The 19,935-nt window shown below is 40.0% G+C and overlaps 1 protein-coding gene across 4 annotated transcripts in view; it reads right to left on the bottom strand.

Moving 5' to 3' along the window:
• LOC137282211 (calphotin-like) overlaps positions 1-19,935 on the bottom strand; it is a 92,689-nt gene that overhangs the window by 10,951 nt on the left and 61,803 nt on the right. For 3 of the 4 annotated variants that reach the window (XM_067813956.1, XM_067813948.1, XM_067813967.1), the window contains 7 exons: positions 16,580-18,628; positions 15,575-15,766; positions 8,741-8,962; positions 6,709-6,870; positions 6,164-6,555; positions 4,656-4,743; positions 4,016-4,101 (listed from right to left, as the gene is read on the bottom strand). In XM_067813956.1, coding sequence (XP_067670057.1) covers positions 4,016-4,101; positions 4,656-4,743; positions 6,164-6,555; positions 6,709-6,870; positions 8,741-8,962; positions 15,575-15,766; positions 16,580-18,628 — 3,191 coding nt within the window. The remainder of the gene's footprint in view (positions 1-4,015; positions 4,102-4,655; positions 4,744-6,163; positions 6,556-6,708; positions 6,871-8,740; positions 8,963-15,574; positions 15,767-16,579; positions 18,629-19,935) is intronic. The other variant, XM_067813962.1, reaches the window with a different exon arrangement.

The raw sequence follows: 19,935 nt of genomic DNA, 5'->3' as shown, positions 1-19,935 counted from the left end.
ATAAACTCATTAAAACTGTCAGAATTAAATAAATATCTCCAAAATAAAAACTCTAGCCCTAGTACCTTTCCATTCAAGGATATATTTCTGCTTGGAGCCAACATTGAAAATTATGTAAAAATAATTAATCCCTATTGGAAAGATGTGTTGGCAGCATGGGGAATATTTTATAGAACACATAAAACTGATTTTACAGATATTAATCAAATCTTATCTGAACCCCTTTGGTTCAACCATCAATTCCAAAATAGTAATTTTATTATAAGACATTGGTATTTTAAGGGTATTCACTCTATAAGAGACTTGTGTAATGATCAAGGTATTTCATGATTTAATGAACTTAAGAAAACTTACAAAATCAAAGGCAGTTCTTGATTACTAACAGGTTCTTTCAAATATACCAAGAAAATGGAAAAATACTATTAGAAATTATCTATTCATTGTTCATAATCACTACCTCAGCACATCACTGATATGTTTACTTTCAGCACCAAAGAGGTCAAGATGTTTCTATGATAAGCTTATAAGTACTGAAAATTTCCCTTCTACATGTGAAAAATGGCAACAACTCTTTGACACTGTAATCCCATGGGAACATATTTTTAAAGATTATAGAAGATGCACAAAAGATACTAAATTGATTGACTTTCAATTTAAATTTATACATAATATTATATACACATAAAAAGAATTACTGAAAATGAAATTAGTTGATGATGAACTTTGCTCTTTTTGTAACTTAGTGTCTGAAAATTTGATACATATTTATTGGGAATGTGAATGTGTGAAAACATTCTGGTTGAAACTGAAAGAATATATTGACAATAAAACAACAGAAAAATTTACCCTGACAAAATATACAGTCTTAATTGGTGGAAATAATACTGACTTAATGAACCATATACTTCTTGCTGGTAAAAAATACATTCATGTATCAAGTATTAAAAACACCAAGTTATCACCGGACGCATTTCTAAAAATACTGGGTGATATTTTCAAAACTGAAAAGTTTATTGCTACTAAGGATAATAAAATGTTACCATTTGACAGAAAATGGTCACCACTGCTGCCATATATCCAGTATGTATAACTTTTATCCATATGAACTTTTGTCTTATTGTGTACTTATGCTGTTGCATCATTTATTTGTGTAACTGTCTACTGAGTTGAATGAATAATAATTAAAAAAAATTGTAGTCGAATAATTAATCTTAGAAGTGGTGCACTTCTGGTTTTCCCAACTTTCCGGAGAATATGGAGGCACCCCACCACTGCAGCATTCTGCATTACCCAGATTGTCAGAAGGGCTGTATTCCCTGTGGAGAACCTGGGCATTCTCCTGATCTGCGCCGACGACAGCATGCTTGGGATGCAAAAGAGGCATTTCAAAGGCGAGGTCTGCATATTTATCATGCTTTTCCTGAATATTGCCCATCACATTGCTGTCAAAAGGGATAAATTCATTGTATTTATCAAAATGGACAAGATCAGGTTTGTTGGCCGGAATTCTTCTACGGGTGTATATGGACCTTTTCCACAGAATTTTTAAAGCATCATTTTCCATGACAAGCATGGCAGAGAAGATATCAAAAGGAGCGAGGCATGTCATCATGTCTTTTAGGTATGCTGTTTGTGCCAAGGAAGGGTATCCACTGACAAGGCATTGGAAATCTCTGTAAACTTATGGCATAAAGAAATGGATAATTTAAAGGAACGATTTTCCTTTAGAATCACATTTAGGCGATTGTGACTGGTCCTGAACAGCAACAATAAAGCCCTCAGTTTCACATTTGAGACCAGCCGACTTCATCCAAGCAAAGGAATCGTTAGGATTGCTGTTCTATTCCACACACACTGCATGTGAACACGATGCAATGGCTTCTCAGAAAGCTTCTCAAGAAAAGACAGAGCAAACTTGGTGAAAGACTTCACCTGGTTTACTCCCATCGCTGTACCGTCCAGCAGTAAATCAGACATAAAAAATCAATTGCATATTTCAGGCGCTGTCCAACAATCCTGGCACGCTTAAAATAGTTGTGGAATTCTTTGCTTTCATCATGAGTCTTGACATGCGTCACCAGAGGATTATCCGACAAATAAATATGTGCAAAAGTACACAATGAAATTCTATCCACATATATCAAACCCCGGCCTCCGGAATTAGCTAGTATCTATAACCGGTCATGAGAGGAAAGAGGGTGGTGTGCTGTGTTATCAGACATGATCTTTCTGGTCAGATGGTCAAGACTCTGGATATTCAGTTTTGTCTAATCAACTACTCCAAGGGAATAGGAAAGGACAGTATTGGTGATTTTTACTTTGTTTCGCGTATTTAGCTTTGTGCTCCAGATTTTCTTTAAGCGAGATTTATACATGGTCCGAAGTTTATCTTGAATCTGGGCATTCTGGGGCTTCTCCCGAATTTCACACTGTTCTTTCAGATTAGTATCTCTCACGGCAAGGTGCTTGATATCTTTTATGAGGAGGAGATGGGTTAGTGGTGATAAGGATCTGTGCCTGAAGAGGTCCTGGATGGTAATCCTCCTTCCTTAAACCAGAAGGATTTAATGACAGACAAAAAGCAACGGACTAAAAGAATCCCGCTGAAATATTCCCCTTCTGACTAGAATAGATTCTGAAGTCTGCACATGTCGTTGTAAGCACATCTCAAGCTGAGTCGACCAGCAAATCATTGAAGACTCATCAAGTAGTTGCACGGGGAGGTCACTACAATGAAGAAACTTCAGACTCCATTCGAGAGAGACAGAGTCATATGCCTATGTAGTCAATCCTGCACACGGAGAGGTTTCTGTGATGTGTTTAGCCTCAGAATCATTTTCTGTACAAGAAGTTGATCCGTGCACATCTCACATTCTTTTCTCGCGATCTTTTGCTCTATATAGATCCGTTAAGATGACACGAGGTTTGTCAAACACCCTTTGGAGATTTTTCATAACATGTTTCTGGAGAAATGTAACTGACAAACGACCTAGTTACTTTGTCATGCTCTGCATGGTAATGATCAAGGACCCATTGTGCCTGAAGGATACAACCGTTGGATACAGACCACAAATGTTTCCAGAACCTTTCATTGGCTGTTTACCATGGTCTCCATCACCACTTGCCTGTGAAACTTTTTCATTATTTCTAAACATTTTATTTTGTGTGATGAATTCGTTTTTTCCATTTTTTCTTTCGATCAGTCCAAACCATAAATTTCGCCTTGAGGGAATCGACAGTTTGGAGGAATATGTTTTTCTTTGGTTATTTTACACTGTAATTTTGATTTTCTCCATATTAACTTTTGTCGCTTAGACATGGGATTCCCTGATCATCTTAACTTCAGTCACAGCTCTATCCAGGAAATGTGTTCAAGTTTTACTTGAAACTTAGTGTGTTGTTCTTAGTTTTAGATGATTTTTCTTTGGAAACCGTGTGAAGTTCCTCCAGAGTCCGAGCGGCAGCACAGAGACAACAATTAACTTCATGTAATGAACAGTCCGAAGAATGTTTCACAGAAATAATATCTCTTGATAAATTTATTTCATCCTTGGCTTGTTTCTTTGATTGGCCTTCGTTTTTCTAAAGGCATGTCAGATATTTCATTATAAACAGAATAAAACAAAACGTACACAATATTTTCTCAAAAATCAGCAACTGATCATATGTTGGGACTGAAAAGTTGTGTCGTAATACAATGTAGTATTGTTGAATGAGTGAAAGATCAGACCTCGAATGACCATTTATATGTGACTTGTGTGAAAGTGACTGCAAAGACGTTCTTTCTTTTCATGCATGCAAACTTACATGTTAAAGCCAACCTGAGATTTGCATTTAGAATAAGACCAGTACCTTTCATGAAACCCATGGACTATGACTAATCCAGCAGCATTCAACACATAACACTTATGTTACGTTATATAGTGTTTAAGACAAAGAATAAAGATTCAATAGTAAATGGATTGAAGAATATGCACAGGAATTGAGTTTAATAGAATAACAGTGATTATGTTACCTCTTTCAGACATCCTTTTAGGTACCGATCCTGTGGTCGAGAAGGTCGAGCGATAGTGAGTGCAGTCTGCCGCCTAGTAATATAGCCTAAAATGAGAAATCATCATTCTCTTTCCTCGTTAATATCAACGAATACTGTGGTGTCTATGTATTCATTATGAAGGTGTATATTGTACACTTATTTGGCTACACAAAGAAACATTGAACATCAAACATCAGCTATCTATCGTCACAAAAAAGACTCAACACAGGCTTCTATGTCCTGTCCCAAAGCTTATGGAAGCACCGAAATATCACATAAATTAGGTCTCTACAACCTACTTCCGTCTGTGTGAGTTATTTGGAATAGAGTTATTAAAGGGAATGCTGCTCCAACAATAATATTATAAATTGTAATGCATGTGTCTATTTGCATGAAGTCTACAACAACGTCTTGCACAACTGTACTTTTGAAAACGTTGGCTTGCTTTCATTTAGTAGTTGTACCGAGCTACAAATCTCGTGTCATGATCTTTTTTTCTACCCTTTTTTTATCAAACTTTAAAAGGCTTGGAGTCAGGTTTCATTTTAATAGGATATACTACGAGCTGCTAATTCGAATCGCATATGGTTACCACGGAAGTGCTCTCTAAAGAACTAACCATGCCTTGAAATCCTCTCTGTCCTCTTGCCAACAGCGAGACTGAACGTATTGCCATCATATATGACAGTCACGTCTTGCCATCCTCCCTGTAAAACGTTACATTTGTACGGATTATGTATGAAGATGTGGTGGTAGGACAATAAGGCCCACAAGGACATAGAGCCCCCAGATACCTTCAGGCTAAACATACTTAAAAAGGTCCTCTATAAAAAGATGTAACATAATACCAACAAGTCTTTGTGCAGAACATGAATATATTATTTCAAATATAATATAATACAATATTTAACAATAACAACATTATGATATGTATATATATATATGTGGGAAGGGTGATCTGATAATTTATCATTAATTGATGCTGTAGTCAACATTATTAGAACGTGTCTCCGTAACAACATTTAAAAGACAGTCTTGATAAACACCATGCTCACTGACATGCCGACCTACTGAAGAACATTTAGCAAACTTCATTCCATTGTTAAAATAACACCATCATCACTGAGTCGACGAGATCAGCACCCTCAGCTAGGGTGATCGAAATATCGATGAATAAACATAAACGACGTCCCAAATATTTGGGAATAGTTCTTCAACAAAATTGTATGTGTCATAGTCAACTCGGAAATGTCATCAAAACTGGCAATTGCCCGAGACGTTTTATATGTCACTTCAACAGGAAAACGCCGTAGACAATGCACATTCATTTCACCAATGATCGACTAGTGAGTTTAGTTTTACGCCGCACTCAGCGATATTTCAGCTATATGTCGGCGGTCTGTAAAGACAATCCAGTGATCAACAACATGAGCATCGATCTGCGTAACTGGGAACCGATGACATGTGTCAACCAAGTCAGCGAGCCTGACCACCCGATCCCGTTAGTCGCCTCTTACGACAAGCTGAGTCGCCTTTTGTGGACATGAACAGAACTGTTTATACCACCATATTATTATAACAATCTATCCCACGATAAATTTGTCGCATCAACGTCAACAACAAATTCTGTTCTATTACAGAGGATATCACTGTTCCTCAAAAGAAACGTATCATGTTAATTGGGTTTGCTTTGTATATCAAAATACCTGGCGCACTGTATTACTCATGAGAAGTATTCATTAGAGATGATCCAGTCACAGGGTCTCTTAAGAGTGTATTAGATAATTTGTTGGGCATTGCATAAACTGAGTGTTCAGTTACTACGTTGTTCCGAAGATCATAACTAGCTGTTATGTTCGAAGTGTGGTGCAGCATCTGTTGTTTCCTTCTGTTATAAGACACGTAGAGTACGTTCCGTACAACAATATTATGAAAATCCATCCCATGATAAATTTGTCTCATTAATGTCAGCAACATATTCTGTTCGTATGAAGAAGATATCATTGTTTCTCAAACGTAACGCTTCACATTTAGTAGTCTCCCATCCTGTGCATTGTGTGATGATTTTGGGCCATGAGGCCTCAAATGCAAAAAAAATTGAACTTGTCAAAGCAAATATTTACTTACATCATACTTAACCGATAGGTCTGTTACGTTCACGTCAACACTGGTGTCCAAACTGGCAACAATGGATTGGTTATACCCGATCAGAGTGCCGATGTATATGCTTGGTCCTCTTCTGTCTCCAGGGAAACAGTTTCCCATTATTGTGTATTGTCCTGCAGACCCGTTGGAGGAATCATGCCGAAAAAGGAAGGTGATTTTCATGAAATGACCAAATTCCATATTCGAGGTTGACCAGATGACCATGTGTGAAGGAGGGGAAAAATAAGCGTATCCTTTCGAACCGGGAAACATGATATCAACGCCAACTGCCATCGTATTCCGTTCATTACCAGACTTGTCCAGAGTGTCAGTTCTGAATGGAATATATGCAAAAGTCGAACAGGGCGATCCAGCTGCAACGTAAATGTGTCTGTCATGTCAAAATATTCCTCTATTCAGCAGATTGTCTACGTGCTCGGATATAATAAACCTTTTACATAGCAGGTTGCTAGTACTTCACGTGGCAAATCTCGAAATGCACCACATCTACATCTGCCAGTTCATACCTGAATCTAGAAAGATGTGATTGTTTCTGACACAGGTACATTCAGCTTCTGAGAAAACAGTGTTTGGTGGACAGGGCCTCGGTATCCAATCATTTGTCACTCGCTGTTCGTACATCGTCTTGTTGTTGGGGAGACCTCGGTATCCTGACTCCTGGCAGGTACCTTATTCAAACAGTAAATACATTTAATAAGTTTTAAGGGCAATGCTTGAAATTGACAAACAATTACACACTTTCAGGAAGAATGTAATAGCAAGTGCAAAAGGAACATGTGTCGGAACAGTACGCGTTAGAAGCAGGTCACAAGCTCCCTTGATTAGATTGTTCTCTATGCACTGCTTAAACTATGGTTGACTTTTTCCTTTTGATGAACATTGAGCTGAAAGACCACATTACCAGCGATGTTACTGGCTAGGTGTGACTTTATATACTTAGCTATCGCGTAGTACAAGTCACTTAAGACTTGATTGGGTAAGGGGATTTAGTTTGGGCTGCGTGTTTTGGGGGACTGTTGTTTTGGGGTGGGTAGGGAAGAGGCAATATTGAGAACCAGTATACATACCAGTATCGCAACACATATGACTTTTATACCCCACATAGCAATCCTCCGTGCGCACCATGCATTAATTTTACAAGTCACCCATGTCGGCCTGAGCGTTTAGTGGGATGTGTAACAGGATATCGTGAAAAGCATGTTTACTCGTAAAATCGAGCAGAACTTAGAAAATAAAACATACGAATAACTGCTGAAAAAAATAGATCGGACTGTAAATGGCAATTAGGTCGCTCAGCCAGACGTTTATAGTGAGATATTATACCCATAGAAAAGATTATATCAGCCATCGTATTAAATGTCTCAAATATATATATGGCTTCACCACCCAACGATCGCCACGACTGGATATCCCAGTGTTAGGGGTTTTCGACGGTATAAGACAAAAACGTAATTTTTACCTTTAATATCATTTTAAGTTTCTATTTTGCTAACCATGAGTGATACGTCAGGTATCGTTTATAAAGAAACGAAGTCTAATTTGAAAATGAGCATTTAAAAAACGTCCTTTGTAATGCGATATCAGCACACACTAATTTGCGCAAAGCCATGGTCTATTCCAAATAAGTCGCATTGTTCATTTCTGCACTATTCTCTACTTAGTGAAGTCCTTGAGAGAGCCACAATGAACTCGGTGCGCCTAGTGGCAGCAAAAGTTGTATACTCCCTTGGGAGTTGAGATTGAAATACGATGTGCTGTTGAGATTGACATCCGGTGATCGAGGGAAAAATACCTAGCGCCTAGAGAAATTGCCTTGCAGTTTGATTTGTGCGCTATGCAAGAACACTAATATAACTTTCTCCGCGTTTCCTATCTCCCTATCCCTGAAACTGTAGTTAGGCCAAACTTAGTTTAACAAATATTTCACACTTTCACATACTAACTACGTAAATTGTAAATAACAATGCGAAAAACGCGCTGTTTTTCCCCTTTTCTAGTACGAGTTCATTTTACAATACAGTTGTTAATTACACCAAATTGCTTTGTTCTTTTCTCATCGAGTTGTCTTACGCACTGATTTCATGTTAACGTTTGTTTTAACTTTGAAATCAACCAGTAACTTTAAACATACATTCATATACGTTGATCAGACACGTGCATGAGATAACCTGACACTTGATGACAACATCAGCTGCGTGATTGTTATAACTTGTTCGGTTTGATCTGAACTACTCTACATGTGCATGACTTGGGAGGTCAAATGTCACATTCGGCAGGTTAACTTCATTAAATACGATAGCAGAGAATGTTATTAATGTTGCGTTCGTGCGAAACTTGCATACATCAGGGACATAAAACCATCTGTATCTTCTTTTTTGAAGAATGTTGGGACATTTCTCGGCACTGAGATGTCAAACGGCAACCTTTTCTCGGGATGTTCGGACATGTTGACGATCAACAGACAAAGGTGCACAATAATAGACCCGATCAGTTGTGACACTTCAGGCAATGCATTTGTATAACTACTAACCGACTAACCGTTTGCGTTCGTAAGGGCTGCAGATATGCTTTGGGTTCTATTGTACAAGCACACGTCATTACATTGATGGGATGAACTGGCTACACAACGACCATTAACAAGTATCTGTGACTCTTGACAACAGCTGGCACTTCTGACTCTTCCATCCACGCACTCATAGTATGTGCGACAGTTTCCACCAACTGATACACGGGCATCCCTTCCTGTGGCTATACAGGGATCTGAACATAATAAATACAATTATTAGCTCACACTTTATTACAAACGTGCTATTACCTATAACTTTATCTTGTATGATTGCTGTTACGGTTTCCTTTCAGACCCCATAATACCCTGTTTGTCAAGTACTCCACTTGCCGTCTCGACCCTTTGGTTATGATACGCGCTGTATTACCAGAATATCTCGACAATTATATTAGCTGCCTCCCTTTCAGCGAGATCACAAAAAATGGCGTGAAGTCTAAAGGAGTAATTGGATGAGTAGTATGGACAATAGCGGTTTTGGATTCCATCATTCTCCAAAACTACTTCAGATGTGCATGCACAATCTGGTTAAAATCGGCTGAATAGTTTTCGAGATGTGGACTTTGAAGTGAGCATGGGGACGTAAGGGGTATTATCGTTCATCGTGGACAATTTGTCTTTCAGTCCATCCTCGACGCATTGTTTCACGTCCCTCAAAATCGTCTCGATCCAACGCAGCGCCGAGTTTGGTTCACATGGTTTGCAGGATGTTGGTGGTCTTGGTAGAGAGACCTCGTCGTTTGTAATTTTACAAATTCAATTCGTTTCGGATGAAGACGACGCCAGGAAGTCTGACCAGCGACGACAAAGTAAGGGGTTTTCCTGATTGGATGTTCAGTGATGTGAGGAGTGGATTTCAGCTGCAATTTCCCTTCATTGGCGATCGTGAACTTGGAGTATTCACGATACGTGGGTTTGATGTAATTGACTTCTGACAACGACATGCAGAACCTTGGTCATGCCATTGTCAAGATAACCACCATCAAAATCAGCGGGAATGAGGTACGCGATTTCCCGCTATGCAGATCTCTGAAGAACAGAGAAAGAACGCTTGGACTAAGCGTACCAGGGCATCGGCAGGAATAAAGCGACTTGGCTGCACGTGGGGTACAGTTTTTCACCGCTTCAACTTGGAAAGATCATGGTGGCCGAATGCGCTGTCATGGAGACGTACAGGAACCGATTTTTAAAGTGCTTGACTCCGAACTGCTCGAAGGACACCTTGACAGTGTTGAAATCTCCATCACAACGGATAAATATTTTACTGTTAAAACAGTTAAGGATCTTTTTAACACAGTTACTTCTCATTTAATTATATTTTTTTAAAGGACCACTAAACTCAATTTTTTGGTACGCTTTTTATCACTGCATATGAAAGACTTTTGGTTAGTCATAAACGAAACACCATTTTCTTTTTTAAAAAAACTTGTGGTTAATTAATACCAAGCGCTTAAAAGTTGCTAAAAAGCCGTCTGCTTCTCTATCGCTCGCAAACGGAACCGCAGACAGGTTACTTAACTCTGTCGCCAGAGCCCTACAGTGACGTCATAGAAGGAACGGTTTCAAGTTAAATATACAGAAAATGTGTAGAAAGCTCTTCATTTTGCTGATTTCTCGACGTCACCAAAGACATGCAGAATTGTTGTGTTGCCGTCAATTGTTCCTTGGGGTAGGGTGATGGTGTCACTATGCACAGATTTCCACCAGACTTCGTAGCTTGTGCTTAAATTGGTTGTTAGTGTGTGCGAAGTGAGCTTTGTAGAAGCCTGCGGTATAACTAAGTCGGATGGTTCGCCCCGTACCACGCTTCCAGGATAGAAAATGGAGTTCAAGTTTCATCGAGTTTATAAAATCAAGACTGCTTACTACACATTGCTGACCAAAAGGATTTTGCATGGATATAACGCTTTCTTCCTCGGAAACGAGGTTGTGGTCGAAGTGACAATATTATCGTTAAGTAATATGATATTGACCCCTTATATTGACTGATTCCAAGAGTGAAATTATTATGTTATAAGCAATGTCATGTAAAATCCTAATGTCCAATAAGAAAATACATATTTTACTACCAGTAGAAAGTAATTTTGATTTTGTAAGTCGGTGAAAACAAACTTAAATAGCATTCATCCTCAGACAAGGCGCCGCCACTTTTGAAAATCGTGAAGTGACGTTCTAAAGTCCATTAGAATTATTGAGATTATGATTTGTTCTCATTAAGTTAGAAAATCAAAACTACTTTTTACTAGTAGTTAAATATGCATTTGGATCATGACAAAAAGGATTTTGCATGACACAACTTTTAACATAAGGACTTCTTCCAAGGAAGCAAGGTGGGGGTCGAAGTGACATCTATATTGCAAGCAATGTTATATTGACCTCCACCTCACTTCCAAAAGTGAAATTGTTATGTCATAAGCAATGTCATGTAAACTCCTAATGTCCATCAATAAAATACATATTTTACTACCAGTAGAAAGTAATTGTCCTTTTGTAAGTCGGTGAAAACAAACTTAAGTAGCATTCATCCCAAGACCGGGCGCCGCCATTTTTGAAAATCGAAATCAAATCCATTTGAATTAATGAGATTATGTATGGTTTGTTCTCATCACGTTAGAAAATCAAAACTACACAAATATGTATTTGAATCATTACCAACAGTATTTTGCATGACACAACCTGTAACATTACCTACGCGAGGTCGGGGTACTGCGCGATAAATTTCTTCACTTGCTAAATTTACTTGGTTTGTAACGTTCACTCACCAGTATGTAGACGCTTGTCAATATACGTCTTTATACTTGGTCTCATAATCCTAATTACTTTATAATCATACTTGTATGCATTTTGAAACTTAATAAAAAGAAGTGATCAGCGAATGTATGAGAGGAATGTAATATGTAGACATTTCATAGTTTTCCTATATGAATCATACTTCGCACCCACGCCCTAATTACACTTAACGACGAAAACAATGATTCTGTTGAAAGCTACGACAACGTATTAAAAACAAAAATGCAAATATTAACATTAAAGTTATAGGAGCAATGTCAGGCTATTACCTTCTTCGAGGAATGTATCCATCAATATCCACAAAAACAAGTGATATATAATTCATCTGCAGATTTCCCAAGTGATGTGTATTTTAACAGTCTAATATACGTAAACGTGATGTATCGTTTCAGGTTTTTCACATTGCTGTATAGTTTAATTGGCTACCCAAGATATCACACCTGGCAACTAATTGCATAATGTGCGTCATTCCTTTTAAAAAGTTATTTAGTTAGCCAATAAATGAGCAATCAATGTATTGGCGGTTAATCCTTTGAAAGAAGGGCATTGTTTTACATAGAGACAGACACGACAGAGTGTATTCAGTATAGATTAGTAAATGTATATGCATACACACTACCTTTTGACAAATCCCCCATTTAAATCCCCATAAAACTAATTAATCAATCAGCGTGTTATCGGTTAATCCTTTGATCGATCCAGACCAAAGATATGCCAAATGGGGACCTTTGTCGGGTAATCTGAGTGGCGTTATCAATAATTATACCTGTTATAAATTCATTATCTGAGCATCAAGTGAATGATGACAAAAAACGTGTAGGTTTATACCACCTAACAGGGAATTACAACCTAGCGACAAGTGATTTTGACAGAAACGTCCATGAAAACAAGGGTAGTAACTCGAAAACTAGGCAAAGCAGGAGACAAAACTAAATGATGGTAGATTGTGAGAACATATAGCTTTCATTTTTCTCAACAGCTTTCGCGATTTCAGGTTTGTACCAACGTGTAAACGAAATAGTTTAACCCCTGAAATGTAGATGAATACTGCACAGACCCTCATTTCTATACCCACTATTACGTCACGGAGACGTACCGCTCTGATTGGTTGAAATTTCGTTTGCGACTGAGAATTTTGCACTGTTGACAAAAAGGTCAATTTAAGGCAATTAAAGATTGAAATGAGCAGTTTTAATGACGGGGTTTCATTTATAACGATGTCAGGAAGTGATTTTGCGTTTGTACCCTATTAGAGTATAAGTGATCTTTATGGGAAATGGATGAAATAGTTGAATTCTGAATAATGTGTTCTGTAGCTAGATGTATTTTAATGATTGGTAGTTTAGATTAGGAACCTGAGCTGTTAGTGGCTGTACCCTCAAAGGGGGTTGAAGTATTGTAAAATTATTGTCTTCCTGAGAGGGTACGTAAGTCCCAAAACGTTCCAAGTCAATGTAAACATATCAGGATTTTTAAACGTAGTATTCTTGTTATTTTAATTTTGGCTTAAACTTCCGACAATTGTCAGGAGCTGAAGGGATAGTGCAGGTAACAAAGGCACTGTAAGTCCCCATGGTCTGTAGATTGGTGATCTACCTTCAGTTGTTGGCAATCTATAGCCTATTTTTATAGCGTGTTGTACCCTATAGCTAAATATTATAGATTTAATTACTAGTTTTACATGTATGTCTAAGATATTCTTGTCATTTTACTGTCCTTTGTTGGCAGGATTGTATAATCTATCTTTCATTATTGTTAATCTATACATTGTTTTAGTCACGATATGGTTGGACTATTGTCAAAGTGACTTTAAATGTTAACTCACTCACTGACTCGAAGGACACACGCCGTTTTGCATGGCTGCGTTGGGTGACAAGCTGGAATATGAACTCACATTAAATGATTACGCAAAGTCATTTGCACCCCGAACGGAATGCTGGCAGCTAGGCCATCTACAACATCTCACTGGAGTTCGACATGGTCACGAGTTCAGAGCTGGCCTGTCATATTCAAAAGAGACAGCGAAAACCTTTTCAACGAAAGTGGAAGTGACCGTCGAAGACTGTTCAGCTGAGGCATGAAGGCTCACCAGCAGTGGGACGAGATAAAAACACTGTCGGCATTCAAACGCCCACTGGAAACTAACGGAGTGGCCAAGGATCTCGATCTCATCACCCTGTCGCTCGGGGAGTACCTGAACACCAAGTACACGCTGTGGTTGGACATGTGATCCACGGACGACAATGGGCTACACGACAGCAGATGTTGCATCGACAACGGTGAGATTCCAAGAAAGGCTACTTATTTAAATTTGGTGGGAATCAATAAGCCGACCAACATCGAAAACCTCTTGCCGAATTTTAGGAACAAATCGAAGTACATCATTCACTAATAAAAATCCACCGAGTGTTCACATTTGACCAAAGTCATTGGATAGAGCCATACATACAGATGAACATTGCACTTTCGAGAAAAAAAAATGTAGAAACTCATGAACAACTCGATGTTCAGGAAGACCAAGGAGAATTTGAGAAAACGTATCAACGTGAAGCTCGAGATCGAGCGAGGAAGAAAAAGTCATCGCCAGCCGTGCATTCAACCGGAGCAACGATTTCTACTATGACGTGATGAAAAAGCACTATGGCAATGGATGCGAGGTTCTGTACATGGACACGGATTTCCTGCTGATGGAAATTCGCACCAAGGACATGAATAACCACATGCAACTGTACGACACCAGTGACTACCCCAAGGACCACCCTATGCACAGCCAAGTCAACAAAAATGTGCTCAGCAAGATGAAGGACGAGTGTGCCGGCACTCCGATTGCCGAGTACGTTGGCTTGAGACCTTGGATGTATTCCATCAAGAAACCCAGCAACAAGGATATCAGGAAGGCAAAAGGCTTGAAAAGACATGTGATTAAACGCACATCAAACACGCCAGATTCAAGGAAGCCTTGTTCAAGAAAAAAAACTCTCAAACACCGAATGAACATGCTAAGAAGCAGGACACAGGATACACAGACTGATGATCAACAAGACCTCGCTGTCTCGATAAACAGACACAAGCTCGTATCAACAAATTAATTGAACACACATGCATACTTACATCAGTGGAGGAAATTTATTACAGCCCACAAGGGTACTGGAAAGGCACAGATGCTGTCCCAAAGATTGCCAAAGGAGCTCGAGTCTTGGAAGAGAAAGCCAAACCATGGCTCCAAAAGCAAGCTATCTGGCATGTCTACCTACCGGTGCCTTGGTACATCCCAAGAAGAAAATTCAACATTTTGACGATGAATCGCGTTCACCAAGCTGACCTCCTGTTTCTCCTGCGTGACAGGATGAGGTGCAAATTCTACAAGTATGCCCCGACCGTCATTGACGTCACCAGTCGCAAAACCAGACGAGAAACCGTAATTGTACCAGCCAGACGAATATGAGGGCAGACAGCAGAAAACGCGCCACCGATCCGATATCGTACATGAAAACGTGCAACGTTGACCTGGTTGACATCAAAGATGGCGAACTTGTACTACTCGCGGCACAGTCCCATCGCCCACCGGGTGAAAATAAATCTCTTGACTGTTCAAGCTGACACTGTCTCAATATATCAAAGTATGTGTCTCGAGTCTGGCACTGATTGTTGCTCTTTTTTCAAAGTCCATATAATAAACATTGTCTTCAGTTGAAAAGCCCTTTCCACCACCAACCTTATGCTGACTTCAAAGTCTTAACCTCGAAAACTGCTCTGTGGGTTTTAACCAAATTTTGCATGCACATCTGTAGTAGTGTACAGACAATAGCGGTTTTGGAGAAGGTCCTTCTAAAGGGTCCAATTTAAAAAATTGGGGCCTTGAGAAAGACGTGATCCAAAACCACTATTGTCTATACCACTGGATGTAATGTAACACCGAGACAACATAAAATAGCGTTATCACAATGTAAGCACAATTAACTTGGGTTCAACAGAGAATTTCTAACTGTTTGCATAAAAAGGAAATATGCCATACAAACCTGAACTGCACGTTACAGTTTCTGCAGGAGCACAAGTCAGGGCATCTTGGCTCCAAAACTGCCCCAGAGAACATTCACGCAGAAAAGCCGTCCAACCAGATGCTTTTGGCGCACATTGCACATACTTAGAGCAGTCACCGGGATATGGATTGAAACCAAATCCGGCTATTACAATACACCCAAGGCACAAATCTGAAACAATGCCGTCACTAGTTTTAAATGTGAGGAAAACACATAAAATCTATACTGGAGTTTGACGTATAGTAGGACTTCGACGACAATTTCAATAATCATTCACGATTCAAAGTAGTTTTCTGAGTCTGCTCTTGAGCAGTAATTGTTTTTAAAACTATTTCTTGTCAGGCTGGTGGAGGAGATTGAGTCTGTAAAATATCCTATGTATTGGAGCAACAGTAACTCAATGCAGTGAAGAATTGGTGTAACAGAGTAAGATTTTCAGAATAAGATATATTTGCCACGTCGTCTAACTCAGTTATTGGACCAGGATTTGTTAAGAAATTAATGGTTGTGTAATATGTTAGCGGTTTCATCCCGGCTGGCTAATCTATGTAGCAAAAGCATACGTTTTCCCAAAGTATATCTAGCACAACCCCGTCAGTCACATTTAGGGGGCAACATGTATAAGTGTCTCTCAAATAGAATTAGATAGTACTTAATTACCTACTAAATCTAATGTTACTTGGATTATACGCCAGGTTAGCTTATTTGTGGTAGCACAAAATTATGTCACAGAGTATTATATCCTCAACATTATTTCAAACTGTTTCTCAAAACTCACTCTAAATAGATCATGCCATCGGAAGAGAGACATGCATGTTTTAATAGGGACCATATTGAAAAACAGTTTTCATTGTCTTGTGGAGAACCACGCACAACGTTTCTCCATCATATATCAAGTACTGAGGAGTAGCGTATCCATACAGCCAGGTCATAGCATGAAGTCACTTGAATTTGGGTAAAGGTGAGTTAAAGTGCTGTACTCACCAGAAAGTGTGGCAGGTAACGATGAAACACGTCTCAAGGAGTCGACAATATCGGTAAGATCTGGCGATGTAACTTTTGTAGTGCCATCATAGGTCCATGCTGTAGTGCTTGGGGATGAACGAGTAACTCCAATAAGTGACTGAGGTCCAGAAGTATATGTTAATCCTGAACCTGTTGAAGGAACTGTTGTACGTTGTGACGTTGGAACATAGACTGAAGTATGTTTTGATTTAATCACAGAAAGTGGAGTACTTGCTGTTTCAGGAACAGTTGTGTTTTTTGATGTGACATGAACACGTGCGCTAACAGGAACTTCCGTGCTTCCAGTTGCAGTAACTGAAATATGTCTTGATATATGATCTGTAGTACTTCCTGTTGCAGGCACAGAAACTGGGGTGGTTCCTATTGCAGGCGATGGAACAGGAGTGCTTCTGGCTGTAGATACAGAGAGCGGGGTGCCTCCTTCAGCGGGTGCAGAAAGTGGAGTGCTTCCGGCTGCAGGTGCAGGAACTGAAGTGTTTCCTGCTGTAGATGCAGGAACTGAAGTGCTTCGGGCTGCAGGTACAGAAACTGGGGACCTTCCTGTCGCAGTTACAGACTTTGGAGTGCTTACTGCTGCAGGTACAAGAACGGTAGAGCTACCTGCTGCCAGTACGAGAACTGGAGTCCTTCCATTTGCAGTAACTGAAGAATGTCTTGACAAAGTACTTGAAGTACTTCCTGTTACATGTACAGAAAATGGGGTGCTTCCCGCAGGAACAGGAATTGGAGTGCTTCCTGGTGTAGTCACAGGGACAAAAACTGGGGTGATTTCTGCTGCAGGTGCAGACACTGGGGTGCTTCCTGCTGCAGGCACGGGATCTGGGGTGCTTCCTCCTGCAGGAAGAGGGACTGGAGTGCTTCCGTCTGGAAGTACAATGACTGGAGTGCTTCTAGTTGCAGATACAGGAATTGGAGTGCTTCCAACTGCAGATACAGAAACTGGAGTGCTTCCTCCAGCAGGAAGAGGGACTGAAGTGCTTTCGGCTGCAGATACAAAAGCTGGAGAGCTTCCTCCTTCAGGTACAGGAACTGGAGTACCTCCAGCTGCAGATAAAGAAAATGGAGTGCCTTCTGCTGCAGATACAGAAACCGGAGTGCTTTGTGTTGCAGGTACAGATATTTGGGTGCTTCCTGCTGCAGGTGCAGAAACTGACGTGCTTCCTGCTGCTGGTACAGAATCTTTCGTGCTTCCGGCTGTATGTACAAGAACTGGAGTGCTTCCACCAACTGATACAGGAACTGGAGTGCTTCCTGCTGCAGGAACAGGAGCTTGAAGGTTTCCTCCTGCGGGAGTGCCTCCAGCTGCAGATACAGGAACTGGAGTGCTTACTGCTGATGGAACAGGAGCTGGAGTACTTCCTCCTGCAGGAACAGGGACTGGCGTGCTTCCGGCTACAGATGTAGAAACTGGAGTGCTTCCTACTGCAGGAACAGGCGCTGGAGCGCTTCTTCCTGCAGAAACAGGGGCTGGGGTAGTTCCGGCTGCAGGTACAAGAACTCGAGTGCTTCCTGCTGCAGGAACAGGAACTAGAGTGCTTCCTCCAGCAGGAAGAGGGACTGAAGTGCTTTCGGCTGCAGATACAAAAGCTGGAGAGCTTGCTCCTTCAGGTACAGGAACTGGAGTACTTCCAGCTGCAGATACAGAAAATGGAGTGATTTCTGCTGCAGATACAGAAACCGGGGTGCTTTCTGCTGCTGGTACAGAATCTTTCGTGCTTCCGGCTGTATGTACAAGAACTGGAGTGCTTCCACCAACTGATACAGGAACTGGAGTGCTTCCTGCTGCAGGAACAGGAGCTTGAGGGCTTCCTCCTGCAGGAGTGCTTCCAGCTGCAGATACAGGAACTGAAGTGCTTACTGCTGATGGAACAGGAGCTGGAGTGCTTCCTCCTGCAGAAATAGGAACTGGGGTGGTTCCGGCTGCGGGTACAATAACTCGAGTGCTTCCAGCTGCAGGTATGGGTATAGGTACTGGAGTGCTTCTGGCTGCTTGCCCAAGTGGTATACCTAAACAGAAAATATTATTTTCACTCAAATGAAAATTACGTATGGAAAATATCTTTAAGATCGTGTCCTGCCCAACAAATGAGGACACAATATATTTCCTGTCGGAAAGGGCAAGTACTGAGAGACAGTTATTCTAAACATGCCCTATCCTTTGAAATAAACCTAAGACAATAGTGTTGCTCTTGCTTCACAGCTGACCAGTGTTCTTCCAAATATATGCCCCGCCATGATTCTGGCACATTGGGTTTCCAACATCCATGTCACGACGAGAAATTACGTTAAATTTAGTATATTAATATCTATACAAGATGGACAACATTCCTGAGAAGAACATTTGGAAGAGCAGCTTGTTACGTTGCTCAGCACGATATGAAAAGATTACCTATTAAACAATCCAAGAAAGACAATAGGTGACCGTGGGGATTTACAATTCCATAGTTACAAACTATAGCAGTTAGCAACACAACGCTTCGGTTGAACATGTGGTATGTCTCAACTTATTTTAAATGATGTTGAATTTATCATTACGTATGTTTTCGTGAAGACAATCTGTTTCAAACACCTCCTGGGGATATACATATTAGAATTTGATTTGCTAACGTATTATACCAGTTTTGGAAAGTAATGTTTTAAAACATATCAACCGGATTTTCTTTCAAAAAGGCCTTTAAGAGACATACCTATTCTGTTTTCTATTTTGTTGTCCCTCGACTTGTGATCTAGGACGGGCAAAAGTAATTTAAAGTCTGAAATTGGGACACTAGCGCAAAAGCTCAGGTGCGTGATCATAATAGGGCCTTTACAACATCTATATTTTCACACTGAAACACCTTTCCCAATAAATGGAAATAATGTTGCTAGCTTCTAGATATGGAGAGGTTCATTAATGAGTCTGTGGCGAGGACCATCAGCAACAGGATGGAATTTTCTTTGACGTTCTTGGGTATGGAAGTGATGCAGTTTCTGTGCCTCCTATCAGTTGCATTGTAGATTTCCGTGATTTTACCGGTAGTTTTGACATTTTCCGAATCGGGACTCCAAAAGTTTTGTTTGAAGACCCGTCCGCCTAACTGTCTTGAAAGGAGCTGTAATGTCTTCCTTCATCATCTATGAAAGTAATATTTTGATGTAACGTTTCTATTCAATGCTGTTAAAGGAAACATTGTTGTGAAATTGTTTTGATATCAGCTGACTGGTACTAACACCGAATTTTGTTATTTTTCATGTCAGTATCTGGTTACTTGGGGTGGAAAACTGACAAATTAAAGAGAGAGAACATTACTGTACACATAAAAGATGGTGGAATT

Source organism: Haliotis asinina, chromosome 1, assembly GCF_037392515.1.
Source record: "Haliotis asinina isolate JCU_RB_2024 chromosome 1, JCU_Hal_asi_v2, whole genome shotgun sequence".
NCBI lineage: Eukaryota > Metazoa > Mollusca > Gastropoda > Lepetellida > Haliotidae > Haliotis > Haliotis asinina.
The sequence above is the reverse complement of the archived record's forward strand: the minus strand, read 5'-3'. Positions and strand labels throughout refer to the sequence as shown.